We start from the raw sequence: 23404 nt of genomic DNA, 5'->3' as shown, positions 1-23404 counted from the left end.
TCCTCAAGGAAAATATAGTGGGTTTATACTTTACATTCATGAATCTTGACAATACTCCTCCAACTTGAGAAACAGATAACAGATGGTACTAATAAGGCATTACAGATTTCAAGGAGCACCTCAACCCATGTAACCACTGGAATGAGGGAAATACAAGAGACAAAACTGCAAGAGTTATTAAGAATGTAGAAACAAAGGGATAATCACTGCATTAATCCTTTAAAAACTTTTTAGTTGTAGATGGGCACAATACCTTTATTTTTTAATTAATATATTTTAAATTAATATATGTGGTGCTGAGAATCAAATCCAGTGTCTCACAAGTGCCAGGCAAGTGCTCTACCAATGAGCTACAACCCCAGCCCACTGCTTAATTCTTAAAGATTGGCAAGACACTCACTAATACCATTCCTACTATAGTTATTGTATTAAAAATTGTTGAGGACCAGGTATTGTTGGATGAATGATCCTCTAATGATTGAATGATACAGGAGAAGTGACATGGGGACATTTAGCTGTTTGTAACTTGGAGGCCATGGAGCACAGAATTGAGGGAGAGGCAGTCCTTAGCTGTCATTTGGCTCTCAAAGAAATCTAAGATGCATAGAGGTTAAAAATCAGTGATGTATGGGCGCTTGGATTGTAGCTCTGTGGTAGAGCCTTTACCTAGCATATGTGAGGCACTGGGATCGATTCTCAGCACTGCATGTAAATAAATTAATAAAGTAAAGGTCCACTGACAATTTAAAAAAAATTTTTTAAAAAGCACTGCTATAAGGCTGGGATTGTGGCTCAGCAGTAGAACACTCACCTAGCATGGCCAGGACCCGGGTTCGATCCTCAGCACCACATAAAAATAAAGGCATTGTGTTGTGCCCATCTACATCTAAAAAATAAAATATTTTAAAAAGAGTTTTAAAAAAATAAATAAGTAAATAAAAAGCACTGCTATAGAGAACAGAACACAGACCTTGGGATCATTGTGCCTTGTTTTCAAATCCTGTCTCTAGGCTTAGTAAACTTCATGACAGGCTTTCTCTCTAAACCTCGGTTCCCCATTTATAAAATGAGGGTCATAATACCCAAGACACAACATTACTGTGAGCATTAAATGATGTTCTTTGTGCTAAATGCTTTATACTGAGTAGGCACTCAAGAAATGTTAATCTCCTTCTTAGTATGTAAACGATGGTAAGGGCATTTAAACTACAGATGGACACATCATTTCTAATTGAACATATAAGTTTTCTTCAAAACTTATATGTTCTTATATGTTCTACCCTCAACCAGAAATCCGGGCTGAGGTTAAATTTCTACAAAACATTCAAATTAAGTGTATTAAGGGCTGGGGTTGTGGCTCAGTGGTAGAGCACTTGCCTAGTGCATGTGAGGCTCTGGGTTTGATCCTTAGCATATCATAATAAATAAATAAATAAAAACAAAGGTATTGTGTACAACTAAAAGAGATTAGCATTTTTTAAAAAAATTAAGTGTATTACCTTGGTGCCTAAAAAAAGTTTTCCAAAGCTAGAAACACAAACAAAGGCATACATTATGTTTAGAAAGTTGAACTTATTTAAATATCATCACATGCTGGCATGTTTGGCTTCAATTGTAAACATATAATGCTGTAAGACCTAAAATGAAAAATCTTATAGATTGAGCAAGAGATTTGAGCCTTTTCAATGACATATAAAGCAGTTTTTATGAAGAAAGAGTGCCTTAGCTGATCTTACAGATTCATGAAGAAGCCTTGAAGGGGTTAAAGTGGAAGGCTTACACAAACTTTGCTTTCTGGCTTCTGTCTTATCTCCTCCCTCTCTCTGGGGCTCTACACCGCTAAGGCAGAGAGGAGCTGGATCGCTACCTTTCCTGCATACTGTAAACTGTTGCCTGCAAAGGAGGAACTGGGGACTTAACTAATCCAGGCTGCTTCCATTCAAGTGTTCCAGTCGGCACATATACATCCAGATTTCTCTTTGCTCTTTGGAGCTTATGAGAAACAGGCATCTAAAACTGCACTCTGAAGCTGTAAGTGGTAACTGGCATTTTAAGTAACTAATAGAAGGTGCTTTTCTGTTTTTTTTTTTTTTTCTGAAAAGGGCTGACTCTTGAGGAAGATGAAAGAGAAAGCATGCTTTGCATGAACATAGTCCTGTTTCTTTGGCAAAACAAGGGTTTTTTTTTTTTCATTCTATTTTCCAGATACTCCAGAGATGTTCCTGAACAAGTTGCCTGTTGGTGCAAGCTTCAGAAGGGATACCTAAATGGCCAGCCCCAATCGTATTGTGAGCCAGGAAAGGTAAGAGAGATTTGGAAATATAATGATGCTATTCATAGTGAAGTGAGCGACATTATTTTATTTATCGGCAGGTGTGACAAATAGGCACCATCTGTAGGAGAAGATACAGCAACTCCCACTTGTGCAAGCTTATTACTTAATGGCTCCAGCCATTGAAGGAGCACTTGCTGCTGAAATTGCTTTTTCATAGGCTGATATGAAACTGGATACTCTAACAGTTCCAACCTCCCTTAGTTTTTTCTTCCTCTCTGGGCAGATACATACAAACAGAATGTGTTAACTCTTGAAAGCTGTTTCAACTGATAGTTTTGACTTTCTTTTCTGAATTGTTCCACGGATCATTTTTCTTAGCTGTTTGATGGGATTTCAGCTCTGGAATTATACAGGCAGGAGTCACACAGAATGTGTAAAATGACCAGTGGATTGTTTTCAGCACATTATCAATAAAAAATGAAAATAACTACTAGGAGCACCTCAAGGACCAAAACTGGGTTAAGGGCACATTATTTCTATATCCCTTACACTGAGCTCAGTGTCTGCAACTTGGCAGACACTCAATAAAGATTTGTTGAATAAATGTCAGTCTGATTTTGGAAGCCATGCAGAACTTTGTTACTAATTGAATAAGTTATGCTCCATGTATGTATAATATGTTAAAATACACTCTACTGTCATGCATATCTAAAAAGAACAAATAAAGATTTAAAAAATGAAAGAAATGAGTTTCACCAGAGGAATCCCTCTTGGGCTTGATAGATGAAGAAAGATCCACATACTCTCTTGTCATATAAATGAGCAAAATTCATGATCTATGAGTGTATTTTATTTTGTTTCCGTGAGGTTATATATATTATGCTAACATCAAACATCACTGAGGACTTGGCATTTAAGTGTTCATACTAAAAATACAAGAAGCTTTTTGTTACCAGATGTTTTATTTACCAAGTTAATGATGAAACATGCAAACAGAAAATTAAGGGTGCATTTGAAACTGGAGTTTTGAGATGAGACTAAATTCCCCGTGTCACCAATTTCTTTCTGGGTTTTTTAATCTCACAAATTTGAAGAGTAAAATACACAGACTATAGCAGAAGGGATGAGTAAATGGTACAGGATTTATTTACAGGAGAAGAGATAGAACTCCTGCCACGTGGGAGGGGGCCAGGTAGCAGAAAATCCCCTGTTGGTGTGCCAACTTAGGTGTTTATATATGATTCTGGGTAGAGCATGGACCAAAATCTATGTTAAACAGGCATTGAAAAAGTATCAGCTGTATCCTTTAGCCTGAGTTTTAATCCTTCCTATAACTCCCACTGGGTTTACCTCCACCTATCACCCCCTCATTCCCCCCCCCATCAGCCTTCTGGGACAAAGGAGCTGGCCAGAGGAGTTCCCAAGGGTAGAGCCTCAAGGTCTTTTACATTTGAAATAGGCCTTGATGGTGCCATTAATATTTCTAAGGGTTAATCTCTTAGTGTGGTTTCTTCTTTGGAACAAGACCTCAATTGGGGCCCATCACTTCTGATTGCTAACCTTTCACTATTCTTATTCACATTCACTTCATTCAAGGGTATTTTTATTTACATTAGAAGTAAAGTAAACCAGATATTCAGGTTAATGTTGAACACTAGACACTTCTCTCCATTTCCTTTTCTTCCTCCCTTCTTCCCCAATTCTTTTTTGGTTCCCTTACTTTTCTCCCCCATAATCACTCATTTCCTCCCACATCCTTCATTCTCTTTTCTCACCTTTCACATTTCTTTCCTTCCCTCCTCTCCCTTTTCTTCCTTTTCTCCTATCCTTTCTTTTCCTAATTCCCCATTCCTCACTCTCCTTATCCCTCAACAGCTTTCAATTACTTTTACAAAGACTGGAAATTGAGTTTTAATTTATGAGCTTTTCAGAAAAGACTGCAGGATACTAAACTTATTCTATAAAGTTCTTCCTACAATAATTCCATTCCTCAGAATGAATATGATTTTTCTTCCTTTTTTGTGCCAGGGATTGAACCCAGGGATACTTAAACACTAAGTCACATCCAAAGCCCCTTATTTCTTATTTTGAGACAGAGTCTTGCTAATTTGCTGTGGCTGGCTTTGAACTTGTGGCCCTCCTGCCTCAACCTCCCGAACTGCTAGGATTACAGTCATGCGCCAATGTGCCTAGCAAATTATTGTTCCCTTTGAAATTATAGAGGTTTTTTTCTAAATGGTGCAGAGGTTTTAATGGAGCAATCATAGTATCTGTGAAATTCATTAATTAATTAGCAAAGAAAGCCATGACAATCCTGTTTAGAAAGTGTTTGTAAGACGTTCTAATAGATCCAGAACCAGAATTTAAAAAAAGAGAATTCTCCAATACCTGACTTTTCATCCATTCATTTCAAAGTCCTTAAATATATTAAGGACTTAGTCCTTAATGAGATTAGACTTGTCTGAATTAAACAGGGTGTTTGGTGTCCTGCAAACTACAAAGGTTTTGAGAAATTATGTGACTAGTTTTCTCAACTCTCAGAGGAAACATTTAAAGAAATTGACAACTGTAGGTGAGATTACTGTTGTCTAAACCTCTCCAAGATTAATTTAATTCTAATAAATATTTAATAAATATTCAGACCTAAGAAAAATTCAGGGTTGATTGTGTAAGAGACAAGAAATGTACTAGCAATCATTATAAAATCATCTATTAGACACAATTAGACTTTCTAAAACTTAAATATAAAATTTAACCCAACTCCTGTAATTTTCTTCTAAAAATGTGTAACTGAAATAGCAAATCAAAAGCAAAGTTTTTAATATTCCTTAATTCTGTACTACAATCAGGGATTTATTCTCCTTTACACAATAAGAGACTGGGGAGTAAAGGAGGAGAATAAAAGGGAAAGGGAAATCCAGGCTCTTCTCTAAGTTATACAGTCAGTCTTTCATACCCAAGAGTTCTGCAACTGCAGATTCAAACAACCATAGATTCAACCAACTGCAGATCAAAAATATTTGAAGAAAGGGGCTGGGGTTGTGGCTCAGTGATGGAGTGCTTGCCTAGCATGCATAAAGCACTGGTTTTGATCCTCAGCACTATATAAAAAATAAATTAAATAAAAATTAAAAAGGTATTGTATCCACCTACAACAAAAAAAAGTTTTAAAAAAATATTTGAAGAAAGCCTAGCATGATGGTAGATATTCATAATCCTAGCAGCTAGGGAGACTGAGGCAAGAGGAGTTCAAGACCATCCTCAACAACTAGCTGACACGTTTCTAAGTAACAAAGGCTGGGGATGTAGCTCAGTGGCAGAGTGCTCACCTAGGATGTGTGAGTCCCTAGGTTCAAGTCCCACTATTACCAAAAAAGAAAGGAAGGAAAAATTTTTGAAAACAAACTACATCTTTACTGACTATGTACAGACTTTTGTTTGGTGATGATAAACAGTATAATAACATATTTAGATAGCATTTACATTGCATTAAATATTATAAGTAATCTAAAGATGACTTAAAGCAAACAAGAAGATGTGCATAAATTATATGCAAATATTATGCCATTTTTTTATTAGGAATTTGAGCATCATTAAGAATTTAGTATCTAGAGGTTCTAGAACCATGCCCCACAGATAGTAAGGTCTGATTCTATTAGAAACCAAATCAGAGATAAAAGAAGATTGTTCTTTTTCTAGTTATTGGTGGTAAGTGCATTTCTTCAATCATATTCATGTATTTATTCTGTTATTATTAAGTGGCTACTGTGAGCACAGCTATGTAGGGCATGGAATGTTAAAAGATATCCTCAAGCAGTTTATAAGTTAGTATTTAGGGGGAAATGCATCTGATGGATATCTACAATATTGGGAAAGAGTTGTTTCTCTAAGAGAGATACAAGACATTATAGGAATTAAGACTGGGGTGGAAAATCAAAGTCAGCTTCATGGACTGAACCCTAAAGAATGGTACCATTTCCTTATGTAAATATATGTGAATATGGAAGGAACTTTTGAACCAAAAACTTAGAAGCAGGGAAGTATGTGGGCTTATATCCAAAGGATTTAAGATTAGGATTCTACAGTTACACATCCACATCAATATTTATAGCAGCACAATTCACAATAGCTAAGCTATGGAGTCAACATATGTGCCTTTTAACAGAAGAATGGATAAAGAAACTGTGGTATATATACACAATGGAATTTTACTCAACCATTAAGAATAATAAATTTATGACATTTTCTAGTAAGTTTATGGATCTTGAGACTGTCACGCTAAGTGAAATAAGCCAATCCCCCCTCCAAAAAAAAAATAAATAAATAAAAGCTAACCTACAATGGGGGTAGGGGGAGAACAGAACTTCAGTAGAATAGACAAATGAGAATGAAGGGAAGGGAGGAGGTATAGGAAAAAGAAAGACAGTGGAATGAATCTGACCTAACTTTCCTATGTATATATAGGATTACACCAGACTGAATCTCACCATCATGTACAAGAATGGGGTCCTAATTACAATAGATATATTCCATGCTTGTATAATTATATCAAAATGGGTTCTACTTTCATGTATATAAAAAGAACCAATAAAAAAAAAAGAACAACTACTATAGTTTGACTAGAAAGGAGGATAATGGAAGGAATTAAGTTTAAGGTCAGCCTAGGCATTGACAGCCTTGAACGAAAAGCTAAGGAGAATAAAGTGGAATAAAGTCCAAAGGCAATAAGGAGACTTGAAGGGCTTCCAAAACTTTATTCCTTTTTCATCCTACTAGAATAGTCATAAATAGTATAGTAATAGCATGTAGAGTAAAATGAACAAGTTGAATAATACTCACAGATATACTTTTTTGAAAAATAAACATAACTTTTAAAACTATCATTTAGGCATGGGGTGTGTGTGAATATATAAATAAAAGGAAAGTAATGATTAATTAAATTCACTGTATTTGGCACTTCTGGAGAGAAAGGTAAGAGGTCAAGATGGGGGGAGCATATGCAGGTATGTCAGTTGTGACATTCTCACTCTTAAATTTGGTAGGTGTTTGTTCACAGGTGTTTGTCTATGGCTATTCATTATATTAAGTAAACAAATAAAAGAGGAACTGAATTTACCAATGATGACAATGTGTGGCAAGTCAAGGAGTATGGCTTATCCAATTCTGTATATTTGAGATCCAAGGGGGAATAAAAGGATACTATAATACTACAGGGGACTTTCCCAGCTGGCTTACATTGCCAGTGTTTCTTTCTCTTTCCACTTCTCTTCTGGGAGGCAGGTAAATGAGTAACTTATGAGATATAGAGGTGAAAAAAATCCCCAGCAACACACACACACACACACACACACACACACAAAATCCATGGAGTTTTCTGGGCTAGTACCATTCTTTTTTTGTTTTGTTTTGGTACTGAGGATTGAAACCCCGGGTTGCTTAACCACTGAGCAACATCCCCAGCCCTTTTAATTTATTTTTAGTTATACATGGATACAATATCTTTGTTTATTTTTATGTGGTGCTGAGGATAGAACCCAGTGCCTCATATGTGGGAGGCAAGTACTCTGTAACTGAGCCACAACCCTAGCCCTTTATTTTTTATTTAGAGACAGGGCCTCTCTAAATTGCTGAGGCTGGCTTTGAACTTGTGATCCTCCTGCCTCAGCCTCTGAGCCCCTGGGATTACACCTCTGTGATTACACAGATGTGCCATCACGTTTGGCTTGGGCTAGAACCATTCTTTAGGAAAGGAGCTGCAGGGAGAAGAGCTGGTGAGAAATAAAACAATTCGGATAGACCATCTATATATGCAACATTTTTAATACCTAGGGGGCAGCTGAGATCAAAGGATGCCTCTGTGTGAACTGCTTGGGACTGTCAGAGTCCTGAATTTGAAGTGCTTTGTTTTAAAGTGATACATCTCAGCCTTAGCTGCCTATCAAAATAAACTGTAGAGCTTTTAAGTAATACAGATGATTATCCCTCACACAGACCTAATGAATCAGAATTTCTGGTATATATATTTTCCAAAAGCTTAGTAAGCAATACTGAAGTACAATAAGGACTAAAAAACATTCCCTGAAGAGTGTACTTAGAAACCTTAAGTGGATGACTTGTTACAAGCAAAGATTTCAGGGTCCTATCCCCAGAGATTCAGACCTAGGAAGCAAAGGACAGAGCCTGGGAATCTACATTAAATAGACACCCTTCAGGTGCATTATTCTGATGAAAGGACTTCCCTGGGACCACACTGAGAAACCTTGCCTCCAAAGTTTCAAAACCCTAGGGCCTCAAGTGATTATTCTGTGTATTCGTTTCCTAGAGCTGCCATAACAAAGTTACATAAATTAGGTGGCTTGAAACAACAAATTTATTCTCTTAGGTCTGGAGGCTAGAAGTCTGAAATCAAGGTATCAACTGGGCCACACATACTCTGGATCTGCAGGGTAGAATCCTTCCTTGCCCCTTCTACCCTCTGGTGTTTGTTGGCAGTCCTTGGCATTTCTCAACCCACAGATGCAGCAGTCCATCTCTGTTTCTTTCTTCCTGTGTGACTATCTTCTCCTCTTATAAAGACAATAGTCGTTGGATTAGGGCCAATTTAATGTCCTCATTTTAACTCGATTACATCTGCAAAGACCTTATTTCCAAATAAGGTCACATTCACAGATACTGAGGGTAAAGGACATCAGCATATCTTGCATGATACAATTCAACATATGACACTATTTTAATTACTATTTAAAAGGAGGACTTACAATCAATAAAATAAATTAACTATATTCTTTATATGGACTGTTTAGAGAAAAAAATAAATAAAACAATAGTTAGCCCTCACAGGGCAGCGCTCAAAGAATCACCAGAAAAAGTTTGAGTTTAAAATGCATGTTCCTGGGCCTTGATCCCAAATAAGCAGAAATCAAAATAGATGTACCTTTAAGTATGGCAAAAATGTTTCTTAGATAATTGCTCCCAAGATTGTAGAAAGAGACCCTCTGTCTTTGCTTTTGTTTCTTGTGAACCACATGGCTCTGAGTGGGAAGTAGGGACAATAAGTTAGTAGACTAAGATACAGATTGCCGAAGATATAGGTAATGTTGGCTAGGAAATATAAATTTAAAGCTGAGCACTCCTAGGTGAAAGGGCAAAATTCAAGATGATAGGAAGAATAATGTGATTGTTGGAGCTATTTCTACTAACTCTCCTTGGCTATGTTAACAAGAGACAGAACTAGGCTACATTGTCAGCAATCTGCTACTATTGCACATGTAAGTGTGACAGGTGATGGTTGTTTATATTGTTTATTTTAGTCACCCATATTTAATAATAATGTTTGGAATGGCAAACTAAATAATTTTGAGAAACTTCAACAGTCAATAGTTGACCTTATTTACACACTGGAAGGTTTTTGCCAAAAATGACAAGGTTCTGTTTTGGCTAATAATGAAGGATGCATTTATTTGCTAAGAATAGACATGTTCTGTCAATTCTTTGTGGTCTATGAATGCTGGGAAAAAAAATGTATAATCTCACCCCATAGACATAAATGAGAACAAAAAAGGAGAAGCCTGCATTCCTGAATATTCCATGATTCATTAAGGTGACAATTGGCACTAGAACCTGGACATTGAAAAATGAATCCTTAAATTTAGGTTTTCTATGTTTCAATGGTAGGCTTTTCTGATTAAGATAGATCTGTCATTCTCAGTCCTGGTTATAAGTTAAAGTTACTTGGGGAGATTTTTTAAATTAACAATCTGCCTGGAATGGTGATGTGTGCCTGTAATCCCAGCTACATAGGAGGCCAAAGCAGGAGTATTTCAAATGGGAGGCCAGCCACTGCAACTCATTGAAAACCTGTCCAAAAATAAAAAGAGCTGGGGATGTAGCACAGTGGTAGAGCACCCATATACTGAAAAAATAAATAAAAACTAAAAAAATTAATGCTTGGGCCTCATCCCAGATCAATACAGTCAAGACCTGGTGCCCAGGTCCCCATGTTGTAGGAACAAACGAGGCAAGGCACCGAATATAGCAGGAAACAGTTTTATTTGGCTGCATCCAGGTTCAGAGTGCACAGTTTTTGCTATAATCAATCTCCTGAACCCCAAGTTCAGGTAGTTTCAGTATTTTATACCCAGCATGTAAGGAGAGGGGCTCAGAAGTTCACAGTCTGCAGAAGTTCACATAAAAGCAGCTTTTTCTTTCACTGTTCTGGGCATGTTTACCTTTCAAGGACAACACCTGAGAATCAGAGAGCTTCTTCTCTCTTTTCTTTCCTCCCCCTGCCAGCTGTTACCATGGAGCCCATTTGTAACTTATCTTAAAAATGTAGACATCTCTATGAAGCCCAGCTCAAGGCCAGAGGCCTTGTTTGCACATTTCTTCAAAGTACTATACTGGATACGTTTGTGAAAAACTAGTAAGGGGGTGTCCAGCACCTGGAGTGCTGGAAACTTCCTGGCCAGTGGCCAAGTAAACAAGGCAACACGAAAATAGGAAGTTTATCTACATTGGACTCTTTTGCAGAGACTCTTTTGCTGACAATCCTAAAATCAGCCATAGTGAAGATTTCTGGAGAAGCCCAGTTAAGACTTTTCTGTGGAGAAAGGGGGTGCCACTTCATCTACTGTGATGATTATTATGCAGAAATCTAAGTTGGATTCAAGGCCTATATGTTAATAAGGACTTCAGGTGAATTTTATGGTCAATTAGTATGAGAAAAACTCCTAATCTTCCCTAGTTATTAGCTGCCTTTTAGTGATCTCATTTTTTCATTAACCTTATTTTTTTGCGGGGGGGGGGGGTAATGGGGATTGAACTCAGTGACATTCAACAACTGAGCCACATCCCCAGCCCTATTTTATATTTTATTTAGAGACAGGGTCTCACTGAGTTGCTTAGCACCTCTCTGTTACTGAGGCTGGCTTTGAACTTGCGATCCTCCTGTCTCAGCTTCCTAAGCCACTGGTACCACTGTGCCTGGCTCGTTAATCTTTTAATAGCTAATTTTCTGCATAGGAAAAAAAACATTCAAAATTATGGAAACTCATTATTTTTAAACTAATTTGCTACAGCACACCATTTTGCAATGTATCAGTTCATTTCTAGTTCAAAACAAATTGCCATCTGTTTGTCTTAGATACCTAAATCTTTTTTTTTTTTTCAGGAAAATAAATCTGTGGAAGAATCTTAAGAACCAAATTTTTTGAGCCTAAACCTACTGCTGTCAGCATCTCTGAGACCTCCTCCATCTAAGAATTGCCAGGTCTGACAACACTTTCACTACAGCCTACAGTGAGGAATGTCAACAAAGCTATAGTAAATTCATGTCCTTCTAGACTTATAATCCTCAATCTGTGCACCTGGGCAGGAACTTGACCATCTCCAACCTCAGGAAAGATTCAGAAAGAAAGACAAGACTCAGAAATGCTGAGTCAGAAATTTAAAAAATCTTTTATGAATTTTCAAGAAGAACCAAATTAAATCCACATAATTAGTCCACACATTTAGATGAGCTATAGATAAAAGGGAGCCCTTTCTCCCTCTACCAAAACAGAGTAAGAGTCATAATACTCTAAGAGATTCTTGCCCCCATACCAGTATTATAAAGCAGCTTTACCATATTTATTTTAATCAGTATAAGAATAGGAGTGTGATAAATAAAGTTTACTTACATTTTTTTCAAATTAAGAAATTCTGATCAAATGTACTTGGGAGGGGCTGGGATTGTGGCTCAGTGATAGAGCACTTGCCTAGCAAGTGCAAGGCCCTGGGTTCGATCCTCAGCACCACACAAAAATAAATAAATAAAATAAAGATATGGTGTTTAACTACAACTAAAAAATAAATATTAAAAAAATCTACTTGGGAGGGAGGAAGTTAGGGTGTGACAATTGCCAAATTAGAACATCACTGTTTTTTGGCTTGTGCAGTACTGATTCCTCTCTAAGAAAGATTGGTTCGCATAATTGGTGGAACATCACCAATATATTCAGAGACACGCTAAGAGACTGTGGAATGCCTCAAGGGCAATAGAAATAAAATAGAAACAGGTATTGGCTCAAGACCTGAGTGATGACGGAGGTGCACTTTAAGTACCATGGAAATCTCACTGGACGGGCCCATTTTCCCACTCTGGCAACAGAGGTTGATAACACATCAGACAAGTATTCCAACCTGTACATGTATGTGGGCTTGTTCTTGAGCCTCCTGGCTATTCTCCTCATCCTGCTCTTTACCATGCTCCTTCGACTCAAACATGTCATCTCACCCATCACCTCTGAGAGCACAGAAAGTGTTCCTCAATTCACTGATGTAGAGATGCAGAGTCGAATCCCCACTCCTTAAAGCCAGGATGAAGATGAGATCTCAGTAAACCCTGGTATGTTGATGTCCAGGAAAGCTTGCTTTTCTACATGAAACTTCCTATGTAACAACAAGCTGTTCATGTTTTCTTCATGTTTTTCTTCATTTTGACTCTGCTTGTAGAATATCTAAGAGGTTTAAGACTCATTCTTTGAAAGGAATATAGGAAATGGCAGCTGGATAGGAGGGCAGGTTTCCATGGTTACTAAAGAGAGCCTGGGCCTCGAAGAAACCTCAGACCACAGAAATTTGTATGTAACTGCCGTTAAAACACAAGACTGCTGGAAGCTCCAAGAGCAAATAAGGAGAATTTGCCTCTGAAAGGTATGATTGTCCCAAAGGGTGTCCCAAGAAAAGGACAAGTTTTAATTGATCACTTCAGCCATAAAGAATTACCTGTGCTGACAAAGCTAAACCATGTCAGAGTTTAAAAGAGACCACTAACCTTTTTCCAAAAGAGCAATGATTTGATCATCTTAGACCATCAGATTTGTCCCAAATGAAGAAGAGAGTTAAAGAAACTGTTTGAATTTAAAGAGTTAAGTTTGCAGGAAGAAGTTCCTGTGAATGAACTCTCCTAGTGAGAGAAAAAAAAATGTGCATACTATATCTGTGTTATTATTATTACTGGACTTTAAAAAATTCAGATAATGGCAGATGTATTACTAAAATCTGGAATGATGAGCTGCCCCAAAATCAAGGGAAAAATAAGGCAAAATGTTCTCATAATAAGGAACCCTATATTAAACGTGCAGTTTCTTTGTCTTTTGCTCCCTCCCTGTCACACTCTAGGATTGAGTTACACACAAATGCGAACTTTGTTTAAAGACGGCTTTGGCAAAGAAAACTCAACTGTACTTTAAAGCATAAGTGAAATGATCTTGGTTTTCTGTCATTAAATAACTGGGGCTTTGTACAAATTATTCCAGTTTTCTAAGTTCCAGGTTTTTCTTGCTGAAAAATTTTCAGAGAGTTATTTAGTCATCACTAGACTTTTTAGAAAAACACAGAGAAGGACTAAACAATTCTCTCCAACAAATCCTTATTGAAATCAATGCCCTCAAATGTCACATTTGTCTTTCCCAGAAAATGCTCTCTCTTCTTGATTCCTGCCAAAAGATGAAGTGTTTCACTTATTATCTACAGGAGAAATATGGTTTCAAAAATCCCATTCTCATAAGCAGCCCTAATATGCCAGTAGTGGAGAATTTGATTTTTTAAAATTAACTTTCCAAAGGAAAACCAAAGGAGATGAGTACTGTTTACAAAATAGAAATTAGAAAGTCATATTCCTGCCACCTAAGGACTAGTACACCTGTATTAGATTCTACCCGCTTAAAAAAAAAAAATCAGTCCTCCCTTGCACCTAAAAGGCAGTTATCAAATTTCACAAGGTGTTCCCTTGGGAACTGGTGGTAAGAGAGAAAGGGAATGGGTGTGAAGTTAATGCTACCCCCACTAGACATGTAGCTCTCTATAGTCTGTAACCAATTTAGATTGGCCCCTTTTACTCTGATCTAAATCTAGCTTGGTGGTGTTATTCCCAAGTGCTTTCCACTTTTATACACAGTCATTTGCCAATGCTCCCCTCTCCAAGGGGCTGTAAAGTGTGAAATCCCCACACGCAGAGCTAAACTTAGCAGCAAGACTAACTACCACACCTGTTACAACTGTGTACTGTCAAGAAATGGCAGCTACATTCTGTACCATTCAGAAAAAAATTAACAGGTAGGCTAAGACTTAGTTGGGCATACAGTTCCCTTTTCACTTTATATTTTCCAAAATGCAAAGTGACTCTTATTACATCTTGGTGGTTTAAGTTGTGCCTTTATTAAATACCCAGACTCAATTTAAGATTTAACATTTTAACTCTCGGCAGCCTTATGTGGACGTCAAAGGCTGGCAATACACTCCAGAGCTTCTTAAGGACACAAGTCTTCCTTCACTCCAGTATTTGAATGCACTTTACAGTTGAGAAGTCAGTGGCTGGATAAATGAAGGAACCAATTTCACTTTCAGCAACAGTGAATAGCAAGATACTCAATGTATTGTTGCTGAATGTGATAAAAACACACAGACTGCAAGTCTATTCCCTGTCTGATCCAAATTTCAGGAGATTTAAACTACTTCTTAATCACTGACTTGATGATGATTCCTAATTTATGATCAGGTTTCTCACCTGGAAAACAACCACTCTCTTTCATCACAACTACCCCATGGGATCCAGATCTTTACTAAGCATTAACCAAACACACAGCACAGCTTACCCTAAAATAGCAACATAACCCCTACAATTTAATGTGATAACATAAATGGAAATGCATTTAAGCAGATGTGTCTTATCATGTCTTATCTTTAGGAAAATAAACTGAATATTTTCATAATAGTAAATTTACTATAAAGAAAAAATCCCATTTATATTAAATTATAGTGCATCCCAAAGGTATTAATTAACATATATTACTGCTCAAAGAATCAACTAGAATAATCAGTAGACACAATTTGAATTTATCCTTTTATCCAAAATGTTGACTTGGCAATTCCTTGTCCACCCCATTGTCCCAAAACTGCATGTTAGCTGGTGTAAAAAAAAGGTAGGTTATTTACAAGTAGGTGTACTGTTTTAAAATAAAAAGAAATATTCTTCACTTTTTATTATATTGAACCATATGAAATTGACATTTTTGTAGATACAAAATGTCTAGATATCTAATACAAAGACTAACCACATGAATTCTTTAAAGAATAAGCTCTCTCAATATGTTTTAACATAAACCAATTTCTAAAAATTTATATTGCATGTGTTTCAGAATGATGGGATATATAAAACAAGGTATATTGTAAAAGGCTTATGTATTATGTATTAGCAAATATTAAGATAATCAAGTAAAGATGGATTCATTCAGCCTAACCTTTCCATTAATGCCAAATCTGAAGCTTTGTACTCATAACTGAGTTTGACCACTACAGATCCCACAATACTTACTAAGTAGGTATAAGGGGTCCATTTAGTACATTTAAAGGATTATCTTTAGTAACAAGCTTTATTCACCTGCATTTGTACATAAGAACTTTTTAACAAGATGAAGTATTGTATGAAAGAAAAATTGAGTTTCTTTTGTTTGAAATCACTTGTTTGAAATTGATTCATAATTGTGTAAAAACAAACATGCTATTTGCATCAATGTTTAGCATGTCATTTTTGATCCTTGAACAATAAATTCTGACTGGTTTGCTAAGAACAAATATCTATTGTCTGAAGAATGTAAAGAGCATTACATTGGAGTCTTCATCCCAATATAAATTGTAATAACTGCAAATTTGTGGGAGTTATCATTTTGAGGTCTCATTATTTTTTCTTACTCTCTAATCTCCCAGCTTTTATTCTCTACCCACTTGACACCTCAGGAGTGAATTTGTTTGTGTGTTTAGTAGTAAGATATGAAAAAAAAAATGAATGACTGACATCTGTCAGTTGAGGGTGACCAGAGAGAACAGTGAGATCAAGTGTCTGAAGTGCTAATAGCCTTGACCATTTTTCCCCAGTAGGATGTTTTTTAATGGATCTTCCATTTTGTATTTTGTCCTTTGATCTTCACAGCAACCCTGTGATTAATAAACAGAGGTATGAAGTCTGTTTTACAAAAGATACAGAGAGGCAGATTCGAGATTACAATGCAAGTCTTTGCACTCACAGTTTAGAACTCTTCTCACCAGGTTTTGCTTTGTGAGCACTGAATAGCTATTTCAAAGTTATTGATTCTATAACACTCTGAGCTCTGCAAACAGTTGAGCTCTATAGGTGATTAACTCCCCATATCTAACTGTTCAAAACAAATAAGATACAAATCTGCCATCTCTTAAATAACTTTATAGCTACAGCAAGACACATTACCAGACTGTGGGAAAGTTTACACAAGGCAGATACTACAGCATTAATTTACATGGATAAAAGAAATGGGCGGAAATATGGATGGATTATCACCCACAATGCAAATCCCAGTCCTCTGATGTATGAGTTACTGTTTACAGTCAATGCCAATTCTTCAATGCATGATTTTTATCTCTTTTCTCCCAGCCCAGAAATGAAAACATCTCCTCTTAAAAGACAATAATATTCTTATTTAAAATTATACAATGTTTTAAGTGTATGCAGTAATTCTGTTTTTCTCTATAATAAATGCCATGACATAAAAAGGGAAAGACTTACTGACCAGAGAATCTTCCTCTAGCCACAAAGAATGAGTTGTACTTTTTGAAAAGAGACAAATATATGAATCTACATACAGTTAAGAAAAAGAAATGCACATAACAAAATGTAGATGACGAGATTTTGAAGACTAACCTGAGTGATTTCAGGTACTTCAATTGACTTTGATACCAAGTATTTGTTGATTAAATCAGACAAACATGGAGGAGAAAAATAGAGACAGATTACACAATATTCTGGGCTAGGCTCTGTAGAATCTACAGTTTGCGATCTAAAAGTTTACACTGAATAAATACTGAAAGTCATTCATTCATTCATTCATTCATTTAGTAAGCATTTATTCAGCACACAGTCAATGCGTTGGTTATAGCCTAGTAGGATGAACACCACCACCCAGATAATAGTAAGAACACTGTGCTATATAGATGTATGTGGTGTTTGGGTATTTATAAAGAGGAGTGGATGCTGCCTGACTTGCCCTAGACTGGCAAGGAAGACTTCATTAGGAAATGATATCTAAGCTATAATCTAGTAGATAAGTAAAAGGAGTAAGGTTAACAAGAACAGCATGTGTAAAGTTCTGAAGTCAAATAAACTTAGCATACTTGAAGAAAGTGAGTGTGGGGAAGAATTCTCCAGAAGACTGGAAAAATTGTTAGGGACTGGAACATTTAGGGAATTTTGAGCAATGCTATGGATTTTTTTACTTTATTATATACATACAGAAGAGAACTCTAGCAACAATGTAGAGGATTGACTGAAGAGGAAGAAGGAAGCAGAGAGACTAATTGAGAGGCTACATCAATGATTTAGAAGAAATAGACAATGCCTTAAACTTATCAGCCACCAAGTGGTAGTGGTAGAGATAAAGAAATGGATAGCTTTGAGATAAGATTTAGGAGATAAAATCAGAATTACTTGGTGATAAATTGGATAAGTGGAGTAAATAAGAAGGAAGAGTCTAGAATTAAGTACAAATTTCTGGTTTGAACAAAGATCTGGTGACTCTCTTCACTGAGATAGAAAACAAAGGAGGAAAATCAGGTCAAGGGGGAGGGAAATAAATTCAGTTTGAGATGTGTTTAGTTTCTTAGAGACTTCTAAATGAAGAAGTGAAGGAAACAGTTGAATAATAGCTCGGGAACTCAGGAGAAAAGTTTGGACTGGAAACATAAATTTAGAAGGAATTGTACAGTACACTAAGGAAAAGAATGACAATAATTAATATAACATAGAATATGCCTAAATATGTTCTTCCCTTGTTTTTGCAGGGTAATCCACTTATCAAGTAGGATGAAGGAAAAGACTAGGTTTAAGGGTTCTCAAACTATGGTAGATTGACCAGAGGTATCTAGGAACAGGGAAAATAAAGCCAAAGTCAGAGCCAAAGTCCTTTGGGGGAAGAAGACTCAAAGATTTATGTATAAAAGTTAGGAGCAGGAGTACAAATAAGAGAGAATTTGGGCCAATAGAATTCAGAAACCAATGGAGCAATGTAGGGAAGTTCAGGAAGACAGTCCTGAGAGATTGCAGTGAGCAAGGTAGAGTTATCAAACACAGGTATGAGGCTATGTTACCATGGTCCTGGAAGAAAACAGTTGGCATTCTCAAAAAGGGTAGTAAAGTAACACTAATGGTAGGACTATTTACAAAGGGGTAGATAAATTTAAGGGGCCAACAGGAAATGAAAAAACCCAGAGACTAGCAACAGTAGAAAGCTATTACCATTCCTAGGCTTGAAGAAAGAAGGGTTAGATGCTGTGATTAGAATCGGGCATGTCCTGTTGCCATGAGAAAGAAACTAACAATATGTGAACTTAGGCAAAGAAGCAGAATCAGTAGGAATTTTGGACCATACACATACCAAAGGCAAAATATAGATAAAAAATGGTGAAACTAGTAAAAGTAGGAACTTAGATTCAAATGTAAATTTTTTTAAAGAGAGAGAAAATTTTAATATTTACTTTTTGGCGGACACAACATCTTTGTTGGTATGTGGTGCTGAGGATCGAACCTGGGCCGCACGCATGCCAGGCGAGCGCGCTACCGCCTGAGCCACATCCCCAGCCCCCAATTGGTTTTGTTATATCACTACTATCATTTCATTATTACCCTTGTTTTTCTTTTGCTTTTTTCCTTTCCTACATGTTGTTCAATGTTCTATTTCCTGTACTGATTTGGAAATTAGGTTTTCTACTTCTATTATTTTAGTGATTTATTTTAAAGTAAGATATTTATAGTACTCAATATTAAGGGTAAAGTTCATCAGTATATCTGATCTTGTTTTTTTTTTTTTTGTAACTGCATAGTAGATTTCTTTGAGTTCAGTTTCTTTCTTCCCATCTTCTGTATTACTCTTATTAAACATTTTATTTCCATTTTGATTTATTTTTATTTAATATCTACTTTTACTGAAGAAATACATAAATTAATCTCAAAAGCATACTCATGAAAAAGCATATTCATGCTGTGTAAAAAAAGCCTTAGACAAAGAAAACATCTTATGATTACACTTATATAAAGTTATAAAAATGTACAGTCCAGTAGAGTAGTTATCAGTTACATGTGGTGATTCTTTTTTTTTTTAATATTTATTTTTTAGTTCTCAGTGGACACAACATCTTTGTTGGTATGTGGTGCTGAGGATCGAACCCGGGCTGCACGCATGCCAGGCGAGCGCGCTAGGCAAGCGCGCTACCGCTTGAGCCACATCCCCAGCCCACATGTGGTGATTCTTGAGGACTTCATATTTATCTAGTCTGAGTTGAGATGTACTATAAGTTGCACACTGGATTTCAAAGATGAAATATGAAAAAAAAGAATGTGAACTATCTAATTCATCATTTGTATACTAATCAAGTTGAAAATCATACTAATCAAGTAAACATTGGATTACATAAAAGTACATTATTAAATTAACATATCCTGTTTCTTTTCACTTTTTATAATATGGCTAACAAAAAATTTAAAATTATATACGTGACCCTGTTACAGTCACATTGCATTTATATTTGGTAGTAATACTCTAGAAAAACTTATCTATGGTAAAAACAACCTAAACAGTGATTTCCTTTGGGGAAACAAGGATAGGATAGGGATGGACAGGGATGGTCAGGAAGGAACTTCCCACAGTGATAAGTAGATGTTATGGCTTGGTGGAGGCTAGCATTACACAGGCTACTAATTTGTCAAAATTCTTTAAATGTTATACCTAAGATTGATGGATTTGTATATATGTATATTTTACCTCAAAAAGAGCCATAAGCAAATATTAGCCTCTAATTAATTATATGGATGATGAAGTATTTAAAATAGTATGTGTTGATATTTTCAATTTATTTTGAAATGCATCAAAAATAAGATGGTCTGATAAATGGATGAAGAAATAGTTGTATTGTAAAATAAATATAATCAATTATTAATTATAGAATCTCTATATATCTAGCACCCAAAAAGTTAAAATCCAGACTGTTTGGCATCCAAAGATTACTGGATATACAATCAGAGATGTATGACCCCTAATGGAGAGGAAAAAAATCAATCAAAATTGACCCTGAGAAAGATATTAAAATTCACATGGAAGAACATAAAAATGATTATTATAATGGTATTTCATATGTTAAATAAGTAAACATAAAAAATATAAAAATAAGACCAAAATTGAATTATAACAATGAAAACACACTATCAGAAGCAAAAAGCTAAGTGGACATAAATGCATAGCAACATGAATTATGCAAAAAGAAGAACACATAGTATAAAAGAATACTGAAAAGAAAAAAGAACATTAATGAGCCATGGGACAACCATAAATTGATTCATATATGAACAGCTAGAATCTCTGAGAGGGTAGGGGCACAGGAAAATATTTGAAGAAATGCTGAGCATTTCCAGCATTGCTTAATATAAGCTTATAAATACAAAAAGTTGAATGGATTTGAAGCACAAGTATAAGAAAACTAAACTAAGATATAATTAAATTCCTCAAAACCAATGACAAAAATAAATTCTTAAAAGTAGACAGCCCCCATTACAACTAGAGGAACAAATAAAAATGATGTCAGATTTCTTCCCAGAAATAATGTTATAGAAAAGAAAGTGGACTTCTTTAACGTACTAAAATAAAACTATCAACCTAGGATTCCACACCAATTAATACAGATTTCAAATACAAAATATAGTCACATATACAAAGTCTGAAAGAAAATATCACCAGCAGACCTGTGCTATAGGAGTTGTTAAAGGACATTCTTCACACAGAAGAAAAATGATATTAGCTGAAAATAATGATTTTTACAAAAAACAAGCATGTATGGAAATATAACAATGAATCCTGTTAATCTCTACAACTAATAAATGTTAATTATAATTTTATAAAGCAAACCGAAGATCACAAGAATTGGTAAATATATGAATATTTTTCTTCCTTCAATCTCTTTAAAATGTTGTTTGAACAAAAACAATAATGACCTGAGGAATTTGGAACATATATTAAAGGTAATAATATGACAATAATAGCATTAAGGCCAAAAGGGGAGAAATGGAAATATATGTAAAGTGGTATAATTGCACTTGAAAGTATACTGTGACAAGTTAAATGTGTATATAGATGTTAAAGCAATCACTAAAACAACAAAGCACAGCATTATACCTAATCAGTCAACAAAGGAGATAAAATGGGATTAAAAATATACTTTATTAATCCAAAAGAAAGCAAACAAAGAAGAAAAAGTGAACAAAAACTAGATGGGAAAAATACAAATAAAAGAGTCACCCTAGCCATATCAACAATATGAATGTAAGTGATCTAAACACCCAAACTAAAAGTCAGAGATTGCCATATTAGATGTTAAGACACAACTATATGGTGCCTGAAAGAAACACACTTTACATATAAAGACCCAAACCAGGCACAGTGGTATATGCCTGTCATCCCAGAAACTCGGGAGGCTGAAACAGTACAATCACAAGTTCAAAGCCAGCCTCAGCAATTTAGAAAGGCCCTAAAGCTCCTTCTTCCTCTATTTGTCTACTTAATCACATTCTACCCTATTCTCACTATAGAGGAAGAAGGAGCACCGGGCTCACACTCAGCACCAGGAAGTGATTTGTCTAGGCAACATGCCAAAAGCCAGGGTTCAAGGTCAGATCTTCTGTGTTTGTGTTCTTGGAGGTTTCAAATGCCTTAAAAATGCTCATAATCTGATGCAACAATTCTACTTCTAGGAATCTGTGCTAAGGAAATAAGTGACAATGTATGCAAATATTTAGTGAAAGGATGGTCTGTGGAAAAAAAAATTTATAATAGGAACTCCTACCCCAAATGATCTAAATGTCCAAAAATAAGAGATTGGATAAGTATATAGTGTTATGAATGATGAAATGCAGAATAGTTCTTAAAATAATGTTTTAAAAGTTTATTTATTGGCCAGGTATGGTGGCACATACCTGTAATTCCAGTGCCTCAGGAGAATTGCGAGTTCAAGGCTAGCCTAACAACTTAGCAAGACCCTGTCTCAAAATAAAAAATATGGTGGAATGTGATAGATATCATTATCCAAAGTACTTGTATGAAGACATGAATTGGTGTGAACTCACTTTATATACAAACAGAGGTATGAAAAAGTTCTATATGTGTAATAAGAATTGTGATGCATTCTACTGTCATGTATTTGAAAAATAAAACCAATAAAAATATAAAAAAGAAAAAAAAAGAAAGGCCCTAAAGCAATTTAGTGTGACCCTGTCTCAAAATAAAACATAAGGGCTGGGGAGATAGCTCAGTTGGTAGAGTGCTTGCCTTGCATGCACAAGGCCATGGGTTTAATCCCCAGCACCACATTAATTAATTAATTAATTAGTTTAAGAAAAAATAAAGGTTGGGGGAAAAAACGGCTGAGGAAGTGGCTCAGTGGTTAAGTACCCCTGGGTTCAGTCCCCAATAACAAAAGAGTTCCAAATAGGTTAAAGGTAAAAGAATAAAAAAAGATACAGCCTATTAACAGCAGTCAAAAGAAAGCTTAAATGGCTTTACTAATATAAGGCAAAGTAGATTTCAGAGTATGGAATATTATGAGATGTAAGTCATTCCGTAATGATAATGGGATCAATTTATTAACAGAATATAGTAATCCTAAATATGTATGTTCTTATTAACAGAGCTTCAACATGAGAAAACTGGTAGAACTACAAGAAAAGACATAGAAATCTCTATATCCTTGTCTCAATAATTGATTTAAAAAGTGGGTAGAAATGGTGCTAAAACTACTGACCATTTTTTTAAAAAGTGATTCAAGACCCAGAACTTACACCATTCACAAAAATTAATCTGAAATAGGTCACAGGCTGCAAGGTAAAACTCAAAACAATAAACTCCTAGATACAACACAAAAGCAATGATACATGAAAGAAAGAACTGATAAGCTAGACTTGATTACAATGAAAAATTACTGTTCTACCAAAGGCCTTGTCAAAAGAATGAAAAGACAAGCCACAGACTAGGAGAAAATGTTTGCAAAAAATATATCCAATAAAGGACTGTTATCCAAGAT

At 35.7% G+C, this 23404-nt stretch overlaps 1 protein-coding gene across 1 annotated transcript; it reads left to right on the top strand.

Moving 5' to 3' along the window:
• The first annotated feature begins 1813 nt into the window (after positions 1 to 1813).
• Sertm2 (serine rich and transmembrane domain containing 2) lies at positions 1814 to 15362 on the top strand. Its single transcript, XM_040284413.2, has 3 exons — positions 1814 to 2031; positions 2206 to 2302; positions 11445 to 15362. The coding sequence occupies exon 3, from the start codon at positions 12353 to 12355 to the stop codon at positions 12623 to 12625; it is 273 nt and encodes a 90-aa protein (XP_040140347.1). The 5' UTR covers positions 1814 to 2031; positions 2206 to 2302; positions 11445 to 12352; the 3' UTR covers positions 12626 to 15362.
• Positions 15363 to 23404: the final 8042 nt, after the last annotated feature.

This window comes from Ictidomys tridecemlineatus, chromosome X, assembly GCF_052094955.1.
Source record: "Ictidomys tridecemlineatus isolate mIctTri1 chromosome X, mIctTri1.hap1, whole genome shotgun sequence".
Classification (NCBI taxonomy): domain Eukaryota; kingdom Metazoa; phylum Chordata; class Mammalia; order Rodentia; family Sciuridae; genus Ictidomys; species Ictidomys tridecemlineatus.
This window is presented reverse-complemented; position numbering and strand designations above follow the sequence as displayed.